Source organism: Ipomoea triloba, chromosome 14 (genome assembly GCF_003576645.1).
Source record: "Ipomoea triloba cultivar NCNSP0323 chromosome 14, ASM357664v1".
Classification (NCBI taxonomy): Eukaryota; Viridiplantae; Streptophyta; class Magnoliopsida; order Solanales; family Convolvulaceae; genus Ipomoea; species Ipomoea triloba.
This window is the reverse complement of record NC_044929.1, coordinates 23,160,910-23,177,700: the sequence shown is the minus strand read 5'-3', so window position 1 is coordinate 23,177,700 and position 16,791 is coordinate 23,160,910. Positions and strand designations below refer to the sequence as shown.

The 16,791-nt window shown below is 38.5% G+C and overlaps 3 protein-coding genes across 9 annotated transcripts; 1 reads left to right on the top strand and 2 right to left on the bottom strand.

The window, feature by feature from the left end:
• Positions 1–74: 74 nt before the first annotated feature.
• LOC116004963 (tubby-like F-box protein 3) lies at positions 75–4,421 on the bottom strand. The gene is made up of 5 exons (XM_031245166.1): positions 3,553–4,421; positions 2,086–2,173; positions 1,555–1,684; positions 1,295–1,474; positions 75–1,129 (listed from the first exon to the last, which is right to left on the bottom strand). Exons 1-5 carry the CDS (start codon positions 3,892–3,894, stop codon positions 661–663), a joined length of 1,209 nt encoding a protein of 402 aa, XP_031101026.1. The 5' UTR covers positions 3,895–4,421; the 3' UTR covers positions 75–660.
• Positions 4,422–7,994: 3,573 nt separating this feature from the next.
• On the top strand, positions 7,995–12,271 carry LOC116004880 (bifunctional 3-dehydroquinate dehydratase/shikimate dehydrogenase, chloroplastic-like). Of its 2 annotated transcripts, XM_031245073.1 has the most exons (10): positions 7,995–8,268; positions 8,924–9,038; positions 9,907–10,128; positions 10,270–10,610; positions 10,699–10,762; positions 10,918–11,026; positions 11,115–11,264; positions 11,388–11,536; positions 11,655–11,817; positions 12,090–12,271. In XM_031245073.1, exons 1-10 carry the CDS (start codon positions 8,063–8,065, stop codon positions 12,131–12,133), a joined length of 1,563 nt encoding a protein of 520 aa, XP_031100933.1. In that variant the 5' UTR covers positions 7,995–8,062; the 3' UTR covers positions 12,134–12,271. The 2 variants fall into 2 exon arrangements, with proteins under 2 accessions (XP_031100933.1, XP_031100932.1); XM_031245072.1 differs by lacking the exon at positions 12,090–12,271 and having other exon boundaries at positions 11,655–12,066.
• LOC116004881 (short-chain dehydrogenase reductase 3a) lies at positions 11,244–14,853 on the bottom strand. Of its 6 annotated transcripts, none has more exons than XM_031245079.1 (5): positions 14,388–14,853; positions 14,034–14,102; positions 12,735–13,504; positions 11,968–12,129; positions 11,244–11,873 (listed from the first exon to the last, which is right to left on the bottom strand). In XM_031245079.1, exons 1-4 carry the CDS (start codon positions 14,405–14,407, stop codon positions 12,119–12,121), a joined length of 870 nt encoding a protein of 289 aa, XP_031100939.1. In that variant the 5' UTR covers positions 14,408–14,853; the 3' UTR covers positions 11,244–11,873; positions 11,968–12,118. The 6 variants fall into 6 exon arrangements, with proteins under 6 accessions (XP_031100939.1, XP_031100937.1, XP_031100938.1 ...); XM_031245077.1 differs by having other exon boundaries at positions 11,968–12,076; XM_031245078.1 differs by having other exon boundaries at positions 11,244–11,861; positions 11,968–12,076.
• Between the last annotated feature and the right edge of the window lie 1,938 nt (positions 14,854–16,791).

Sequence of the window (16,791 nt, the reverse complement as noted above, 5' to 3'; positions counted from 1 at the left end):
CTGTAAGAAAAAAACTCGTAAGTGTGACCCGAATTGAATCTAAATTAGCCTTACAGTGGCAAAGATATCGGATGTAATATGCAACAATGTTCACTTCCATACTTGGAAAAAGCCAGTATCAGAATTTTATAAAGAAAAAGTACAGAAAGAAAAGCATAGTCCCAAGAAATTCACCAATCTGTAAAAGATCTGCAAGGCAATGAATTACCCATGCTGTAAAACATAAAAGCCACACCATCTGAAAACTGGAAACTACAGTAAAAACAAAGAAATCTCCTCCCCATGTATTTACAAAAGATGGAGAAAAGACACAAGGCAAATCAGACAGCCAGCAAAACAAGGATCAAGACAACCAACATTAATCTGGACAGCATATGGCCTTTGTGCATCTGTGTTCCTGAGCAGCTCTTAATGCATCTTTGAGGCACCTGCTACAATCAAGAAAAACACTCCGAGACTTGACGACTATTAGTTAGATGTGCCCAGTCCTTTTTTCATAAATTGTCTACCCGGCTACAAAACTTAAAGCCTTGAGGAATTCGGGATGTTTAAACGTTACAGTGTATTACAAACATTCCAAGTAAAAAAAAATACACGTCCAGAGTCGAGAAAAGCATCCATTATGGTATCAGCTATATATTAGCAGAACCCACCTGATTATCACTCGCAAGCAATTTTGGTGTCAAAGCTACTGAGGCAGATGGCGAATGCCTGGAACGCAGAGATGGGGTACTGATAATCCATGGTGAAGACGTCCTTTCCAACTTTCCCGAATTGAAGAATAACGTTTTCATGCTCTTGTGCGGCCCCGTCTCCCATAGAAGCAACCAGCTGAAAGTTTTTGACCGAAGCAACCGTTACTCGTCCATTGAAGTTAAGACACCAGCACTGCAGTTGCTCGTGCCACCCTGGAGCCTTGTTCTTCAGAATTAGAAGGTCGTCTTTCTGAGCCGATAGAGGTCCGGATTGGAAGTTATCCATACGGTTTGATTTTGATCGGAAAAATGGAAAAGTGGAGAAGGAATCTATGTTGACAGGAAGGAATTCCGTTTGTGTTGGGGCCATGCCTCCTGGTCCAACAGATGAAGCAGGGATTGCGTCCATGGCACACTGCATCCTCCTCGGTCCCCTTTGATCACGAAAGAAATAGAAATTAAAAAACATTTACGGAATAGTATTTAAAAGGCAATGCAATCATTTCTTGATTCAATTAATGAACATGTAACAAATTAATTACTCAAACGTGATATACTTTCAATTACCCAAAGATGGAAGGTAAGCAATTATCACTTACCTAGAACCCAGGACATTCAATTCATAAGAAATGTGAGCTACAGGATAGTTTCCAGCAGGTATACTTGGAGAGACTTGTTTTGCTCCCACCAACCGGGTAGTAGAATGGCATTTAGTGACCTTGGCTCCAGAAGGAGGCTGTGCATCATAAATTACAAACTTCGTACCCAGAAAGTTAGATCTGCAAAGAGAAGAACAAAGAGGGTTAGTCAGCAAGAAAGTGATAAGCTACAAACAGTAAAGAACACTATGGAGTTTCACCTGAGCTTTCCAATGTAGGTGCCACTACCCTTTGAAACATCTTCAGGGTTTAGAGAAATGATATATTCCGTGCACGTTGTGCGTCTACACTTCTGAGCAGCAAGAAGGAACTTACCATCATCATTAGAAGCTGTTGGAAGACAAAGACAGTAAAATAGTTAGCACCACACTTGTGTTATAAACACGAGAGACAAGCAAAGAAATCTGAGGCAAGACTATGGAGTAGGTTAGGTAACGATAGTACATATATTTTTTTTTGGGTGACGAGGGAAACCCACAGCCACTACCCGAGGGTGTGCACTGGGTAAACCCCACCTTGTGATCCTAGCCAGCAAAGGACAACAAGGAGGTAAACCAGCCTAGGTTGCCCATTGCTGACCGGTTCAAACCAAGAAGGCTGTGATTGGAACTCGTGACCTTGTGGTTACAAGTTTGTATCCTTAGCCATCTTGACTGGGGTTACCCCCACAATAGTACATATATTGTTATTATGCTAGATGGTCATTCCAAAATAATTGACTGAATATTCACCTTGACTTATATTTAGAAAAAGATGATATGTTTGGGAGCTGCGGTTACGCTTTATGAAGCATTGGCAGAGAGTGCCCCTTGGACCGGGCTGCAAAAGACAGTAAAAAGAAATATATTAGTAATTATTAACTCAATAGGAATCCCAACCCCAACCTCCAGAAAAAAGGAAAGTAAACAACTAAAAAAAGAATGCCTTAATTGCCATATGTGCAGACCAAAAAAAAGAATGCTCATAATCTCATATAACATTGATGTAAAGATTTCATTTCTATTTCAAGGAAGTGCAACTCTATAGTATACACATGAGAGCGCAACATATACAATGACACTCCAAGAAAAAGAACTGAAATAGAATAGATAAAGGAGAAAAGAGAAATAATTGATTTTAAAAAGATAACAGGGAAGATATAAAAAATAAATAGCAGCTGTAGAACTGATGTTTTATAACTTCTACAGTTCTACTTGTGAATCACAATTAAAGAATTACCATTTACCACATTAGTATTTCTAACGAAAATATCTTGCACTTCATTAAGTACTTAGGCACATGTGACAGTAGAAAAGTGTACAGCTGCACTTAATCACCAAACCTTGCACTTCATTAAGTACTTAGGCACATGTGACAGCTGAAAAGTGTACAGCTGCACTTAATCACCAAACCATAATTGCATCTTGACCTATCATCAATATAGCAAAACTACGAAAGTAATAAAATACAAGCATAGCAAAAAGGAAATGGAATATAGCCGTCTTGGATTTGGATTTCGATAGCTGCTTGCCAAGCAGTATTTTAAAGGAATATATGGCACTAAAATTCTCCATATATGGCAGAGAAATTCTGTACCACCATTCCTACAGCCAGCTCATTTTCTGCTATTCTTTTAAGGGAAGTTTCCACCTTGAATTTTATTACAATAGTTTCTTGCCAGGCAGTATGGTAGCACTGGAATTCTTTGTATACAAAGTTACAAACTGCAGTTCCCCCCTCATCTCTCCCTAATAAAATGAAATATTTTCTTAATTTCTCCAATTCATTACAATTTGCAAACCTTAAAACTGAGAAAAACATTTAAGCCGGGTACGAAGACTGCTAAGCAAAAAGGATAAGAACTCTAATCACACATCAAAAGTATCCTAGTCATGAAAGATTGATGGATATAAGACACGGGAGATAATGCAATTCAGGAAACTTCCTTTGCCAATTTTAGAAAGAACAGCAAGCAGTTGAATCAGCACTGTGTTGCCACAAAATAAGCAATTCAGGTCTGTACTATTGCTCTTTCTTGTCCGGATTCTCTCTCTCTCACTCTCTTTGGCAAGCATTTAAGCATCCCACAGCCATAAGATTCTCACAAAACATATCCAAAATCCAAATACAATCTAACATTAACAAAGAACAAAGCAAATAAAGCAATTGCATCTGAAAAGAGCAAAAAGATTGCACTTTTAATAGAATCAACATCAAACCTGCTTCAGAGAGATGGGGAATGTCAATTTGCCGCAAACTTCTGGGGTTTTCACAATTTCTTTCATTATTTCTCTCCAGTTCCTACAAACCCCAGCACAAGCAACCACATTTTTCCTCGGAGGCCAAGTAGATTCAGATGCCTCAATCCTCATGAGCACATCCCTCAAAAGCTCCGGTGGCATATTTGCCCAACAGCTCTGCCTTAGAGCATCCATCTCCCCCACAAAGCTATCCTGGACAGTCCTCTGAGACCTCGACCTACCAAACCTCAAATCAAACCCTTTCCGAGAAATACTCCCAAACTCACCCCTCATGTCCTGAATTATACTCCTAAAAGACATTTCCACATCACCTCCTTCACACGCAACCCGCACGCAGATACAAACCAAACCAAAAAATCGTAAATCACATCAGCAACGGAGCTATACACTCACCTTCGAAAACCAAGCTTATCCGTGAATTCATACACTAATTTCACTTCCTTATCGATGATCAATTCATAAATAAATAAATAAATCGCGACGAGAAACGACGATCAGTGATAAACGAATATAAAGTTGCAAACTTTGAACAAAGGAGCGAATAAATTTAAAGAATCTCCGGTGATAATTGATCAAGACTGCCAAAACGCCCACCAGAAAGTAAGGAGCACACGCTAGAAAACTGAAGTTGAGCAGATCTATAAAAGCCGCCGAAACGGAGTTAGAAGCGATTGAGTAAAGTTCTGATCAAAAGGGCAGTCTTGAAATATAGATTTCGGATTGAGGTTGAGCACTGCGATGAATTTGATGGTGGCGGAGTAGTGACGTCAGCATCTTCTTCTCCGTCAGTCGGGCTTACGCCGCGATCTGTGCTGCAGTGTCCAGTCCAGATAGATGATCGCTTCAATACTGTAATACCGGACGGACAGTAAACGGAGTTAGTAATCCGGGTCCGGGTTCCGTTATAAACCCGATTCCAACTTGCGGGTCAAAATTAATAATTCTTTTGAATGACGTGCGATAGTCGTGCAAAGCTCCATCTCAATTAATTTTTGATTAATAATTAATTTCTTTTTCAAATAATTATAACTGACCAAAAATTAAAATAATTTATTTTTATAATAAATTATAATTAATAGAAGCATTGCTGCTGGTGTGACTTTTTTTTTTTTGAATACTACTAACTCTATTACAATGCAGTATCTGTTCATAACTACTTTCTCAACCTATTGCTGCTGGTGTGACTTAATTCCTAAGTTTTCTTCTTAAATTTTACTTTTGTGACCAACTAAATTGATTTTAATAGCCAAAGACCTTGTGGTCTAGTGGTATCACGACGACCGTTGACTCTTTGTGCTTCAGTAGCTATGAACAGATACTACATTGTAATAAGGTCAGTAATACTAAAAAAAATATTGAGCGTCAATAATTTGTATTTTTTAATTTTAAATATATAATATTGGAATTTGACTCGAAAACGCAGGTAAGTGGAGTTTTGAGTCCCTTTTCTTGGTTTCTTTTATTGGTCTTTTTGGAAAAAGCTTTACTGCCGTACAGCTGCAGGCCAACCATATTATTATTTTTCTCAGTTTCCAATGTTAATGGCCAGCCCATTCTTATAATATTAGCCTTTTGCTTTTCACTTTTTGACATTTTAATCCAAATTTAAGCGACTTTCTCCGTTTTAATCTAAAAAAATATGTATTTTTTATTCATAATTCACGTAATTATATGAACCATAATAAATAAATAAATTGCCACCAAATCATTAGGCCCATGTACAATTAAGGTGGGAAGACAAAATGCCCAATTTAGTACTGCTCAAGCCCATCTCAATTGGGTCTTCTATTTAGGACCAAATCCAGGAACCTAATAAAGGAACATTTGGGCTGGGCCACATGAAACTTCTCTAAGCATTAGAAGGATGAAAATTTGTTGCATATTTGCATATGATGCTAAAGATTTTACGTAAAATATGTGTATAGGGAACCGAATATGGTTACATGATTTTTGGTGCGAAATACTGATTTTTATTGCATGATTCTTAGATCAATTATTGGAATAACGAACTTTGATGGGACCTTACATTGTAAAAGATGTGTGTATAAAGAAATGTTTTCAAAAAAAAAAAATGATATAGTACATATACACGAGATATTACATTAAATGATTGGGGTTTGATATCTGTCAGCCACGCCGTGGCAACATGGCTCCACACCCTTGCTTGACCACGATCTACAGCAACCATGGCGTGGGCACGACCTGATGGGCCATGCGGCCGAGGGGCACTAAGCGCATCAGGCACGCATCGATCGTAGGAGGCCAGCGTGCCCTCCGACAGCCCCAGCGATTGACCAGACGCCAACGGCAACACCCCCTCCAACCTCCACATGTCGTCTTCGTGGGCTAATACACTACACGCCCTAGCCCACCTAGTTCACCATACCCCCCTCCCTTACCCAACCAATGGGCCCACCAAACATAGCCCACGACATATATCCTCATCAGATATTTATTATAAACATTAAAAGTTTAATTATGAAATATGTATAATTTGGTGTTAAGTCTCGAAAATATATTAAGTCGATTGATTATTCATAGATCTTATATGGATTCATAGAGTCCAAATCACATTCAATGAAGTTGTAAATGTGGATTATCCAAAAAAAAAAAAAGAAGAATGATTAACAAGATTATAATATATTTGGTGGACATACCGCATACGTGGCTTGAAGTTGTTGGATGTCCAGCTTCACTATTAAACATCATACGACAAAATGTCTGGCATAGGATGCTTAGTAACATGAATAATTGTCGCATGTCGGCCAAGGAGAAAGATTTGCCAAATATAATGGGACAGATGGATCAAATCAAGGCATGTAACACGACAATGCAATGGAACACGTGGCACTATAATGTGATAAAATCTCTAATCAAAAGTGTGAAAATTATGAACTCAACCTAAATAAGTAATCAATCCACTCATTTTTAAAGTCATCAGTATCTTGTAGAGTCAATATAATTTTGCAATGTTCACTCATTGAAAAGATGAAGTCCACACTAAAAGCTCACATTCTGATGACTAAAAATCCCTTAGTTACTGGATCACTAAAAATCCTTTTTTTTTTTTTCTATTGGTGTCCCTCACCTAAGTACATCAAAATAACTAGTCAGCTTACTTCGAATCTCATCAAGTTCGTACTATGTCATTTTTAGATCATCTCGTCACTTAACTACGACAAAGCTGAATTGAAGGACTTAACTTTAAAAGCTATTCTTATATGGGTAATCCTTTTCAGATAGTCCTTCTTTGTCTACGGACCTCTTAATGCGGACATCAATGATAAATACACAATATCGAATTGTTAGTAGCACTTGAAACCATAACATCATTAACATGAATACAACAAGCCCCAGCCCAACCCAATAAAAACCAGAAGTATATATACGCAGTTTCTCTTTACTCTCCAAACTAAACCAAACTATCATATACGGAGTACATGCATGCATTGTGATATAGAAATGTGTGTATATAATAAAGTATATTCCAAGAGAGGAGATGAATATTGATGTTAGTGGGATGTGGGACAGGGGGGCCCAGAGAAATTATTTTTTGTATTTGGAATAGGAATCTGTGAATCTGTGATGAGAATCATATGAGATGTACCATCCAAAATGGAAAAAGAGGAATCATGCATGAATGGAGGGTCCTGGACTGTGATGTGAAACTGTGATATATCATATATATATATATATATATATATATATGGTAAAATCTCTCCAATACTGCATTATTGCTGCAACTGCAATTAATAAACGTGTGTTTATTGGGGTGGGGGGGGGGGGTATACATACATGCAGTGGTTTATCTCTGAAAGAAATTAGTGTCTGCACACTTCCCACACCATCAATGCACTTCTGACCTTTGTAGTGGTCTACCTCATTCAGGGATGGCAATGCAAGTTGGCCATGGTCAATTAATCCTAGTCAAGATATGTATGTAGTCCGACAGTTGACTTGTAATCACAGAGTTAATTACAAATTATACTTTCAACATGAGCAGTCTATTAGTCTTATTATCTCTTTGTGGTTCTTTACTAGTTTGGTTATAAGTTGGATTTATCCAAAACATATTTTGGGTAGTATGTAGTTGGATAGTTACTTTCTCGGTTTGAGTCAATTCGTTATAAACAACGTAACCTAAACTGAGTTGATTTACCCTGTTGTGACTCTTTATTAGTTATGGTCATAAGATAAGACGGGATTTAAAAAAAATAAAAATAAAAAATAAAAATATCAGAGACTAACCTTCACTGGTCAACTAACCTTGAGAATAAAGTATAAAAATATAACAGTGTCGGTAAGTGAGCTTATATAAGTGATAAGTGAAAGATCAGAGGAGCATTGCATGCATCACTCTCCTATATATATATAACCCAGCAACAATATAAGAAGGGAAACATATATTTAAGGATTATATTATTGTTGTTGTCTGGGCTCCATCATCTGCATTATATTATTATATTGCATGATTATGGGGTTTAAGAGCGACATGGTGGTTTACACAACGCTGGAATGCGAAACCCAGGAAGAGATGTTAGGCTGCATGAAACTAGCCAAGGAAGAAGGAGCAGATCTTGTGGAGCTTTGCATCAATTCCTTGTCTTTCTCACACATCTCCCAGGTTGAAAATCTCCTCAGAACCAGAACTCTTCCCTCCATTGTCTGCTGCAGGTAATAATGTCTTGTCACTTCATCTTTCATAGGAATATTCAAGATTCATGTGTGTATATATATATATTCCTTTCATTGCCTTATTCATGGAGATGCCCCTAGATTCCATCCAAGAATTTACCTTCTTGTGATTAATTAGTCAAAAAAGTTTTGATTTTTCAATTACTATGGCACCTAACTAAGTGATTCGTGCCTGCTTGAACAGTTTAGTTGGTACTGATTAGTATTAAATTATGGACAAAAACACAAAATCAAGACATCACAACTCAATTATGTGAAGAGTTTCTTATGGGCACCTATGACACCATTTAGTGGCATGGTTTTGCCTACTATGTATATATAATCTTAGTTTAGTAGGCAAATCATTCTTCATGTTTGTTTATTTGGATTAATTAACGTTAATAACAACTTGGACTAGGAAAATCTGAGCCTTTTAGCTATACAAGCTAGCATGTCCACCATTATTAGTCCCATATTCCGACAGCCCAACAAGTTTCTGAAACGGTCGATGGACTTGTGATTCGGTGCAGGAAGATCGAAGACTTCCGACTCCGATGAAGTGCAGTGTGAAAAGAAAAGAAAAGAAAACACCCATCGATTCAACAACATCGTACCTTTAGATTAATGTTGGAATATGGGATTCTTCTTGTCTCAGGCCGAACGCGCCGCCGGCGGTTTCCGGCAACGGAGGAGACTGGAAGACCACGTGCTTACAAGTTCTCAAACTCGCTCTTCGCTTGGACGTTGAGTTCGTCGAAGTAGCACTCGAGGTTAGTCGCCGTTTTCTTTCATATATACTTTCATGGATATACAGCTAGCTTAGTTTAGAATTGTACGAAGCTCGCATGTAATAAAGATGTTAACTTTACTAGAATTCTTGTAGATTATGTGCTTTCTAGCTAGATGTAGGAATGAAATTTATGGGATAAGAAAGCTAAGAAAGATATTAGGCAACTTTGCCCTGCCGGGCTAGCTCAAGTGAGTCGGTCTAGGGGTAGGATAGGGTCACCTTGACTCTCACCAACAATATTTTGGAGTTAGGGCTTCCCACTCTAGAGCGTGCTCTTACACTCCCTAGATTGGAGATTGGAATCTTCAAGTTAGCTGAGGTGTGAAGATGGATCTCTTTTGTATAGAGTCAATGATAAAGACTAACTGGAAGCTGTTTGGGTGATTGGCAATTTACCTCCCACTCTAGGGGTAGGATGGGGTTCGACTCTCACAACAACATCTTAGAGTTAGGGCTTCCCACTCTAGAGTTTGTGTCCTTAGACTCCATCCCTAGATTGGAGATTGGGTTCTCCAAGTTAGCGGAGGTGTGAAGATGGATCTCTTTTGTGCAGAATCAATGATAGAGACTAACTGAGATACAGTTTGGGCGAGTGGCAATTTACCTCCTTCAGCAACACTTAGACAGAGGTTCTAGGGGCTTAGGATTAGTCTTACATAAGTTAGGAAATATAATGTATCAAAATATGTATATATATGTTGGGCAACTATCTATTTTCTCAGTGCTGCATCAAAGTTGTATGGAGTTGTAGAATTTGGAATATGGTATGAAGTTTAGTGGGAACTGAAGTGTATATACTCTTATCCCACCTGAGCTAAAACCTTCTGCTTATGCATTGAACTTCATAGGTGGCTTCTGATGCTGTTATGGCAGAGCTAATGAGTCTGCGGTTAAACAGCAAGATAATTGTGTCGAGTCATGTGAATGGCGGCGAGCCTCCAACTGCTGAGAAACTAGGAAACCTGATCATAAATCTACAAGCTACAGGTGCAGACATTGTCAAGCTTGTGATTGATGTCTCTTATATCACAGATGTTGCCCCGGTTTTTCAGACACTCACCCATTGTCAGGTATATATGGTTACAAAAATTGCATCTTTTTAATGGCAAAAACATTCTGAGAAATTTGCTTAATTGTGGGGTTCTTGAAACCAAGCTTTTCTTTTTCTTTGTTGGGTATAAATCACAATGAGGTTCCAAATCTATGTACAGGTGCCCTTAATTGCAAGGGCTGTGGGAGATAGAGGTCTTATAAGCCAATTACTTGGTCCAAAATATGGTGCTTTCTTTGTTTGTGGATCCTTGAATGGGAAGTCCATTCCTGGCTTGCCATGTCTGAGTAGCATCAAAGAAGTATATCAGCTCGAAAATATGAATGCAGACACGAGAGTTTTTGGGGTCGTCTCGAATCCTGTAGGACACAGCAAAGGCCCTCTTCTGCATAACCCTGCCTTTAGGCATACAGGGTATAATGGAATCTATGTGCCATTGTTGGTTGATAATATTAACGAGTTCTTCAGAGTTTACTCGAGCAACGACTTTGCTGGTTTCAGGTATACACTCACACTGTTATCTCTAAATGCTCCTTCGTTTCATAAGCTAACTAATGGGGGGGTTTTTCTCCTTTTTTATGGACTTTAGCGTCGGAATCCCTCATAAGGAAGCAGCAGTAGGATGCTGTGATGAAGTCGATCCCCTCGCTAAGGTCTTAAAACATTCTTCTTCCCTTTTCACCTAAAAGATACTTGGATTGACATTATTATAGCATGTTCTTTTGCTACCTGTGACTGAAATTTCGCGTTTTGGAGTTAATTTGTGCTGACCCTTTTTAAATTGGAACATGTTTTTACAAACCAACAGTCCATAGGGGCTGTAAATACAATCATACGGAGGCCAAGTGATGGGAAGCTCATTGGTTATAATACAGATTGCGAGGCCTGTTTAACTGCTATTGAAGATACACTCAGAGGTAGGTTGGTTAGTTGTTGAATCAAATAACCAAAAGGTGTTTTTTTTTAAGGAAACGGTTTATGTTGTATCGAATTTGTGATGAACAGAGAGACAAACTACAAATGACATTGCATCAGAAGGTTCCCCGATTGCTGGGAAATTGTTTGTGCTGGTTGGAGCAGGTGGTGCTGGAAGAGCAATGGCTTTCGGTGCCAAAAGTCGAGGAGCCAGGGTGGTGATTTTCAACCGGAATTATGGTAATAATCCTCTTATGAACAGATACTGCATTGTAACAGAGTCAATAGTACTCAAAATGGTAATAATCCTCTTATTCAACCAAAAATGATTTGCATTTACTAATTGGTTTCTGGTTTGTGAAGAGAGAGCAAAGGCTCTTGCCATTGCTGTGTCTGGAGAGGCCTTTCCGTTTGAATGCATAAACGAGTTTAGCCCCGAGACTGGGATGATCCTCGCGAACTCTTCTGCCATTGGCATGCAGCCGAGGATAGATCAAACTCCGGTTTGCAAGGTTTCTCTTGTTACTCCCTAAAATCTTCCAAGAAACTTTAAGCAATTAGTATGATCTTTCCAACCAGAACAGGATAACATCTTAAATGTTTCTGTCTTTCTGTGCTGCCCTTGATTAGGAGGCCTTGAAATCGTACGACCTGGTGTTTGATGCGGTTTACACCCCTCGAAACACTCGACTGCTGCAAGAGGCTGCCGAGGTTGGAGCTGCAGTGGTTAGCGGGGTCGAGATGTTCATCAGGCAGGCTCTTGGACAGTTCAAATTGTTCACTGATGGATTAGGTACCTTTTCTTCACTCATGTCAATATCTCTTTTGTCAAGCAATCTGCAAATCAGACTGTCCATTTGTTAGCTCGGAAATCTGTTTCTAGGCTAGATTGCATGCTGTTCTTTTCCAGGATCTTAAAAAAAAAATATATAAAAAAAGGTACCCTTTCTTCATTAGCATATGCTACCTTTGCAGTTTGCAGCATTCTGGTTTCTTAAGGTTAACCTGTCTTGTTGTCTGCTTGCCATCATTTTAAGTATCTGATCTCCTCCCTGGTTTTTGCAGCACCAGAAGATTTCATGCGTAAGATTGTGTTAGAACAGTTCTGACAGAGATAATGGAGATTCAAACACTTTTAGTATGGGGTTAGCTCCGAAAACAAATAAAAGATCGTGTTTTATCTCAATTAAAAATAGTTGAACTGTACATGTATGTATATATATATATATTAATAAAGATCATATTTGGTAAAATAATTAGCCTATCAGCTAATTACAACTATTAATTGTTTGACCAGTCAATTTTGACTTAGCTTTCAACCTACTAAAGCACAAGGTTATTGGCAAACAAGTATTTGGTTAATTAACAATTTATTGTTCCAAAAGATTAAAATTCAAAATAGTTTTTCAGAAAGCCATTTTGTATATAATCTATTACTCCGTATTAGCTAATAACTAATTTATCAAACATTTTTCTGGAATCAACCAATACTATCAACTAAACCAATAACAAAATCAGCTAATACTATCAACTAAACCAATAACAAAATCAGCTAACCACCGTAGACCAACAACTATTTATCAAATATTGTTCAACACATAATCATTTTAACATTTTTATTAGATTCGAGATTATATGCAATTTTAATGTTGATAAAGCAGAGAATGAAACAAAATTCTGCAAATATTTATGGCGGGGAAAGATTCAGACTTTTCATTGATGTAAAGCCACCGTCGACCACCAGATTCTGGCCGCTGACATATTTGGCGTCGTCGGAGGCCAAATAAACGGCGGCGTTAGCCACGTCACAGGGCTCGCAATAAGCTCCTTCCAGCACCCCCGCCTTGTGTAACATTCCGGCGAGGCCCCGGTCGTCGACGCCGGGGAAGTAATCCTTCATTTCCGATATCGCGAAGGCGGTCGGAATTGCGAACGGCGAAATGCAATTAACCCTAATCCCGTGCTTGCAGAGCTCGGCGGCGACGGATTTCACGATTCCGATCACCGAAGATTTGGATGTGCTGTACGTGTGCTGCGCCAGCCCTCCGATTACGCCGGTGACGCTGGCCGTGCACAGGATCGTCCCGGAGCGGCGCGGGATCATCACGCGCGCGGCGTGCTTGACCCCGGCCACCACGCCGCGGACGTTGACGGCCATCACGCGCTCGAACGCCGCCATGTCCAGGTCGACGATGCTGGCCGGAGTCCGGCACGCGATGCCGGCGTTGTTGTACATGATGTCGAGTTTGCCGTGCTTCGACACCGCGAAATCCACGGCGGCGGAGATGTCGCGTTCTTCGGAGACATCGCAGGTGACAAAGGCGGCGTTTTCGCCGAGTTTCGCGGCGGTGTCTTTGCCCAGCTGTTCTTGTATATCCGCAATCACGACTTTAGCGCCATTGTCGATGAATTTCGCGGCAGTTTCTTTACCAATACCTCCCGCCGCTCCCGTGATCAATGCTACCTTGCCTTCCAGCTTCCTATATAAGGAAATGGATTATTGAGCATAAAGAAAATATAAGCATAAATGTGCAATTCAACTACAAGCTTAGAAGGTACATGCTTCAATTTAATATTAGAGTCATGCTAAAATTGAACATACATAGTATATAAATTTATAATTCAATTATCAGTTTAAACTTTTAGTTGAGATGAAACACATGCTTCAATTTTGATCTAATAAGTCTTTAAAGTTAATTAGTTACAATTAAGTTCAACAATATGTTATTTTTGTGCATCGAAATCTAAGAATCCGGAAATTAAAGACGATCGGCGACAGTTTCATCACCCGCAGTGAGTTTTAATTGACCGAGCCGGCCAAAATTTGAGTGACAGTCTATTATATGTCAGGTTCTTAAATTTTAATGCACAAAAATAACATCTTAATTTACTTTATTACTTTTAAAAATTCAGAAATCTAATTGATTTTTCCTATAACATTTGCAGCTTATTCAACCATTGTTCCTATAAAATATAAACTAAACACAACATTTAATGATATGCACCCACCTTTGTGAGGTGCTAGAGAATTCCTTGTTGAAGAAATGAACAAGGAATGATCTTGAAGTGCAGAGCTTTCTGCAAAAAGAAAGAACAAGAAACATGAAAGAATGGAGAACACAAAACACTGTTACTAAATACTAACACAAACAAATCTGTAGTGTCATAATCTGCTCATTTTCTGTCCAAGATATGCTAATATCTCCATTGATGTTCCTCAGAATCCTCAGCCCAGTATCAACAGAATCATGTGAAATCCCAGATCTATGTAAAGCTAGTTTATTTGTAGAAACCATTCATCTTCATATATCAATTCTCTGCTTCACTCTATTGCTAGCCCAGATTAAGGAAAGATGAACTAACCTCGGAACAACCTTGAACATGTTTCTTGCTGTCTACCCAATGAAATCCTTAAACAGCCTGGTAAACAGGGATGAACAAAAAGATAGAGAGGAAAAAGAAGCAATACTTCTTGTGCTGTTGACTCAGTATGTGGAGTGAGTGGAAGAATGACAATAAGGACAGAGTTGTTGCCCTTGAGGTGTCAGAATCTTATCATAATTCTTGCTTTTCAAATAATTGATTGTGAGGGTAATCTTCCAAATAAGTTGTTGGGAGATGAATCTGATCCCCGAATATAAATACAATTATTAAAACCTGGAATATGGGAAAATGAAAAGAGGAGAGAGAGAGACAGAGCTGCACTTGTTTGGATTCTTCCAAGGTTAGTATTCCTAATTCATTGTTCCTGATCAATCCCTTGGCCACAAAAAAACGAATTTTCTTACCTTTTCGAGGTAAATCAATATCATACTATAACGGTAAATTGCGATAATTTAGCAACTTTTTTAGGAAAATCAGTGCCTATTGCTTCTCTAGGAGAATCAGTGTCTATTGTTTATTGGGTGTAACTCCCATGGTAAATTTTATTGTTGTTATAAATAATATTAAGTAGTGGACATTATTATTTAGTATATAACGGTTGTAACGGTTTCTATATTAATGTATTAATTATATATTTCCGTTATTGTTTGTATTATATATATGTCCCTTGTAATCATACACATTTTTACTGGAATGAAACACTCCTCTCCCTATGTTTGCACTCTCTCTACCTCTTTTCTCTTTACTTACAATGTTCATCGGTTAGGAGCTAATGGCCAACGGGCACAACAACATATATTACAACACGTTATCAGCACGTTCACGGTGAACGGTACAAATTTCATATTTTTCGAATAGGCAATTTTTTATAATTGCTAAACTATGCATTTCGTATATGTTCTTGTATATGCAATTCTTAGGCCTTTAATTGCCTAAACTATACTATTTGCTTCAAATTGCATATTTACTTGATCTGTATCTCTTTACATATTCTGGTAGTAAATGTATGCTGAGATTTATATGTGATTATGCACGTTTTTTTATTCAAGCATGTATGCTTTTCGAAGATGGACATTAAAAATCATCTTCAGCAAAATTCCAAGCAACAAATCAATATGATTGTTTGAGCATAAAAATACACTTTTTTTTACATATACTGATTGTCAAAAGTATTTATATATGCATATCAAGTAACAAATATTCTGTATATATGTTTTACAGTGTGCATAAAAACAAATGATGCACAATCCATTTTTTTTTTCTCAATTCAATCTGGAGTTTATGATGTTTTTGATAGAAAAATAAACAGAAAAAGAACACCTGTTTTTTTTTTCTCCGTTCCACACCGTTTTTTTTCTCCGTTCTGCTCCATCGGTGGTGGTGTGCGGTCGCGCCGTGTTCGACGATCGGCGATCACGAAGGCGGCGACGGAGATCGGCTTAGTAGATCCGTGCTTCGACCACGATCGGCGATCTGGTGGCAGCGGCGATGCCTGTGCGACGGCGTTTCGGCAGCGCGACGCTCAGGCAGAAGGCTGGCTGGCGTTTCGCGAATCGGCCGTCTCTCCGACAGAAGGCGACGGCAGCTGGTGTTTAGCAAATGGGCCGGCTCTCCAGCAGAGGGCGACGGCGGCTTTAATGAAACACTTATCTTCCTATGTTTGCTCTCTCTCTACCTCTTTTCTCTTTACCTACAATGTTCATCGGTTAGGAGCTAATAACAACGGGCACAACAACATATATTACAACAATTGTGGACTGCGGTCCACAATGAATTGTATACCGCGCATCAAAACGACGTCATTGTGATAGATGAAAATAGACGGATGAAACGGCCTCTATTCTGCGATATTCATTTTCAGTTTATATACATTGCAGTTACATTTCAACACAACTGTAGTTTCTTTTCGATATAACTGCAGTTTCATTCGATATTATACACTCAAATATGTGAACATGTTATTTAGTTTCCTTTCAACACAACTACAGTTTATTTTATAACACACTGCAGTTTCATTTCAACATAACTACAATATCATTTCGATATAACTACGGTTTCATTGGACAATATACACCCAAAAATGTGAAACTGTTATCCAGTATCAGTTTATATACACTGCCACACTGCAGTTACATTTCAACACAACTACAGTTACATTTCGATATAAATACAGTTTCATTCGATAATATAAAAATAAATGTGAAATAATCTCATTTGAGATGAATTATAGTATCAGTTACGGAGATTTACGGCAACCGTTTCTCTTACTCATTGACGTCGTTTTGTGACCATGGTCCACGGTATAACAACTGAACTCCCATAGTACAATTGTTATATTTTAATTACGCAAATTTATTGTGGACCATGCATCAAAACGACATCG

What these genes read in the sequence shown, in the direction of transcription:
- LOC116004880 (XM_031245072.1), top strand. Translation starts at nt 8,063, where the DNA reads ATGATTATGGGGTTTAAGAGCGACATGGTGGTTTACACAACGCTGGAA. An exon ending in AACGACTTTGCTGGTTTCAG is followed by an intron (nt 10,611 to 10,698) that starts GTATACACTCAC and finishes TATGGACTTTAG; the next exon opens with CGTCGGAATCCCTCATAAGG. An exon ending in ATCAAACTCCGGTTTGCAAG is followed by an intron (nt 11,537 to 11,654) that starts GTTTCTCTTGTT and finishes GCCCTTGATTAG; the next exon opens with GAGGCCTTGAAATCGTACGA.
- LOC116004963 (XM_031245166.1), bottom strand. Translation starts at nt 3,894, where the DNA reads ATGTCTTTTAGGAGTATAATTCAGGACATGAGGGGTGAGTTTGGGAGT. An exon ending in TTTTCTAAATATAAGTCAAG is followed by an intron (nt 1,685 to 2,085) that starts GTGAATATTCAG and finishes GTCTTCCAACAG; the next exon opens with CTTCTAATGATGATGGTAAG. An exon ending in ACCTACATTGGAAAGCTCAG is followed by an intron (nt 1,475 to 1,554) that starts GTGAAACTCCAT and finishes TTCTCTTTGCAG; the next exon opens with ATCTAACTTTCTGGGTACGA.
- LOC116004881 (XM_031245074.1), bottom strand. Translation starts at nt 14,407, where the DNA reads ATGTTCAAGGTTGTTCCGAG. An exon ending in ATGTTCAAGGTTGTTCCGAG is followed by an intron (nt 14,103 to 14,387) that starts GTTAGTTCATCT and finishes TTCTTTTTGCAG; the next exon opens with AAAGCTCTGCACTTCAAGAT. An exon ending in TTCTCTAGCACCTCACAAAG is followed by an intron (nt 13,505 to 14,033) that starts GTGGGTGCATAT and finishes TTCCTTATATAG; the next exon opens with GAAGCTGGAAGGCAAGGTAG.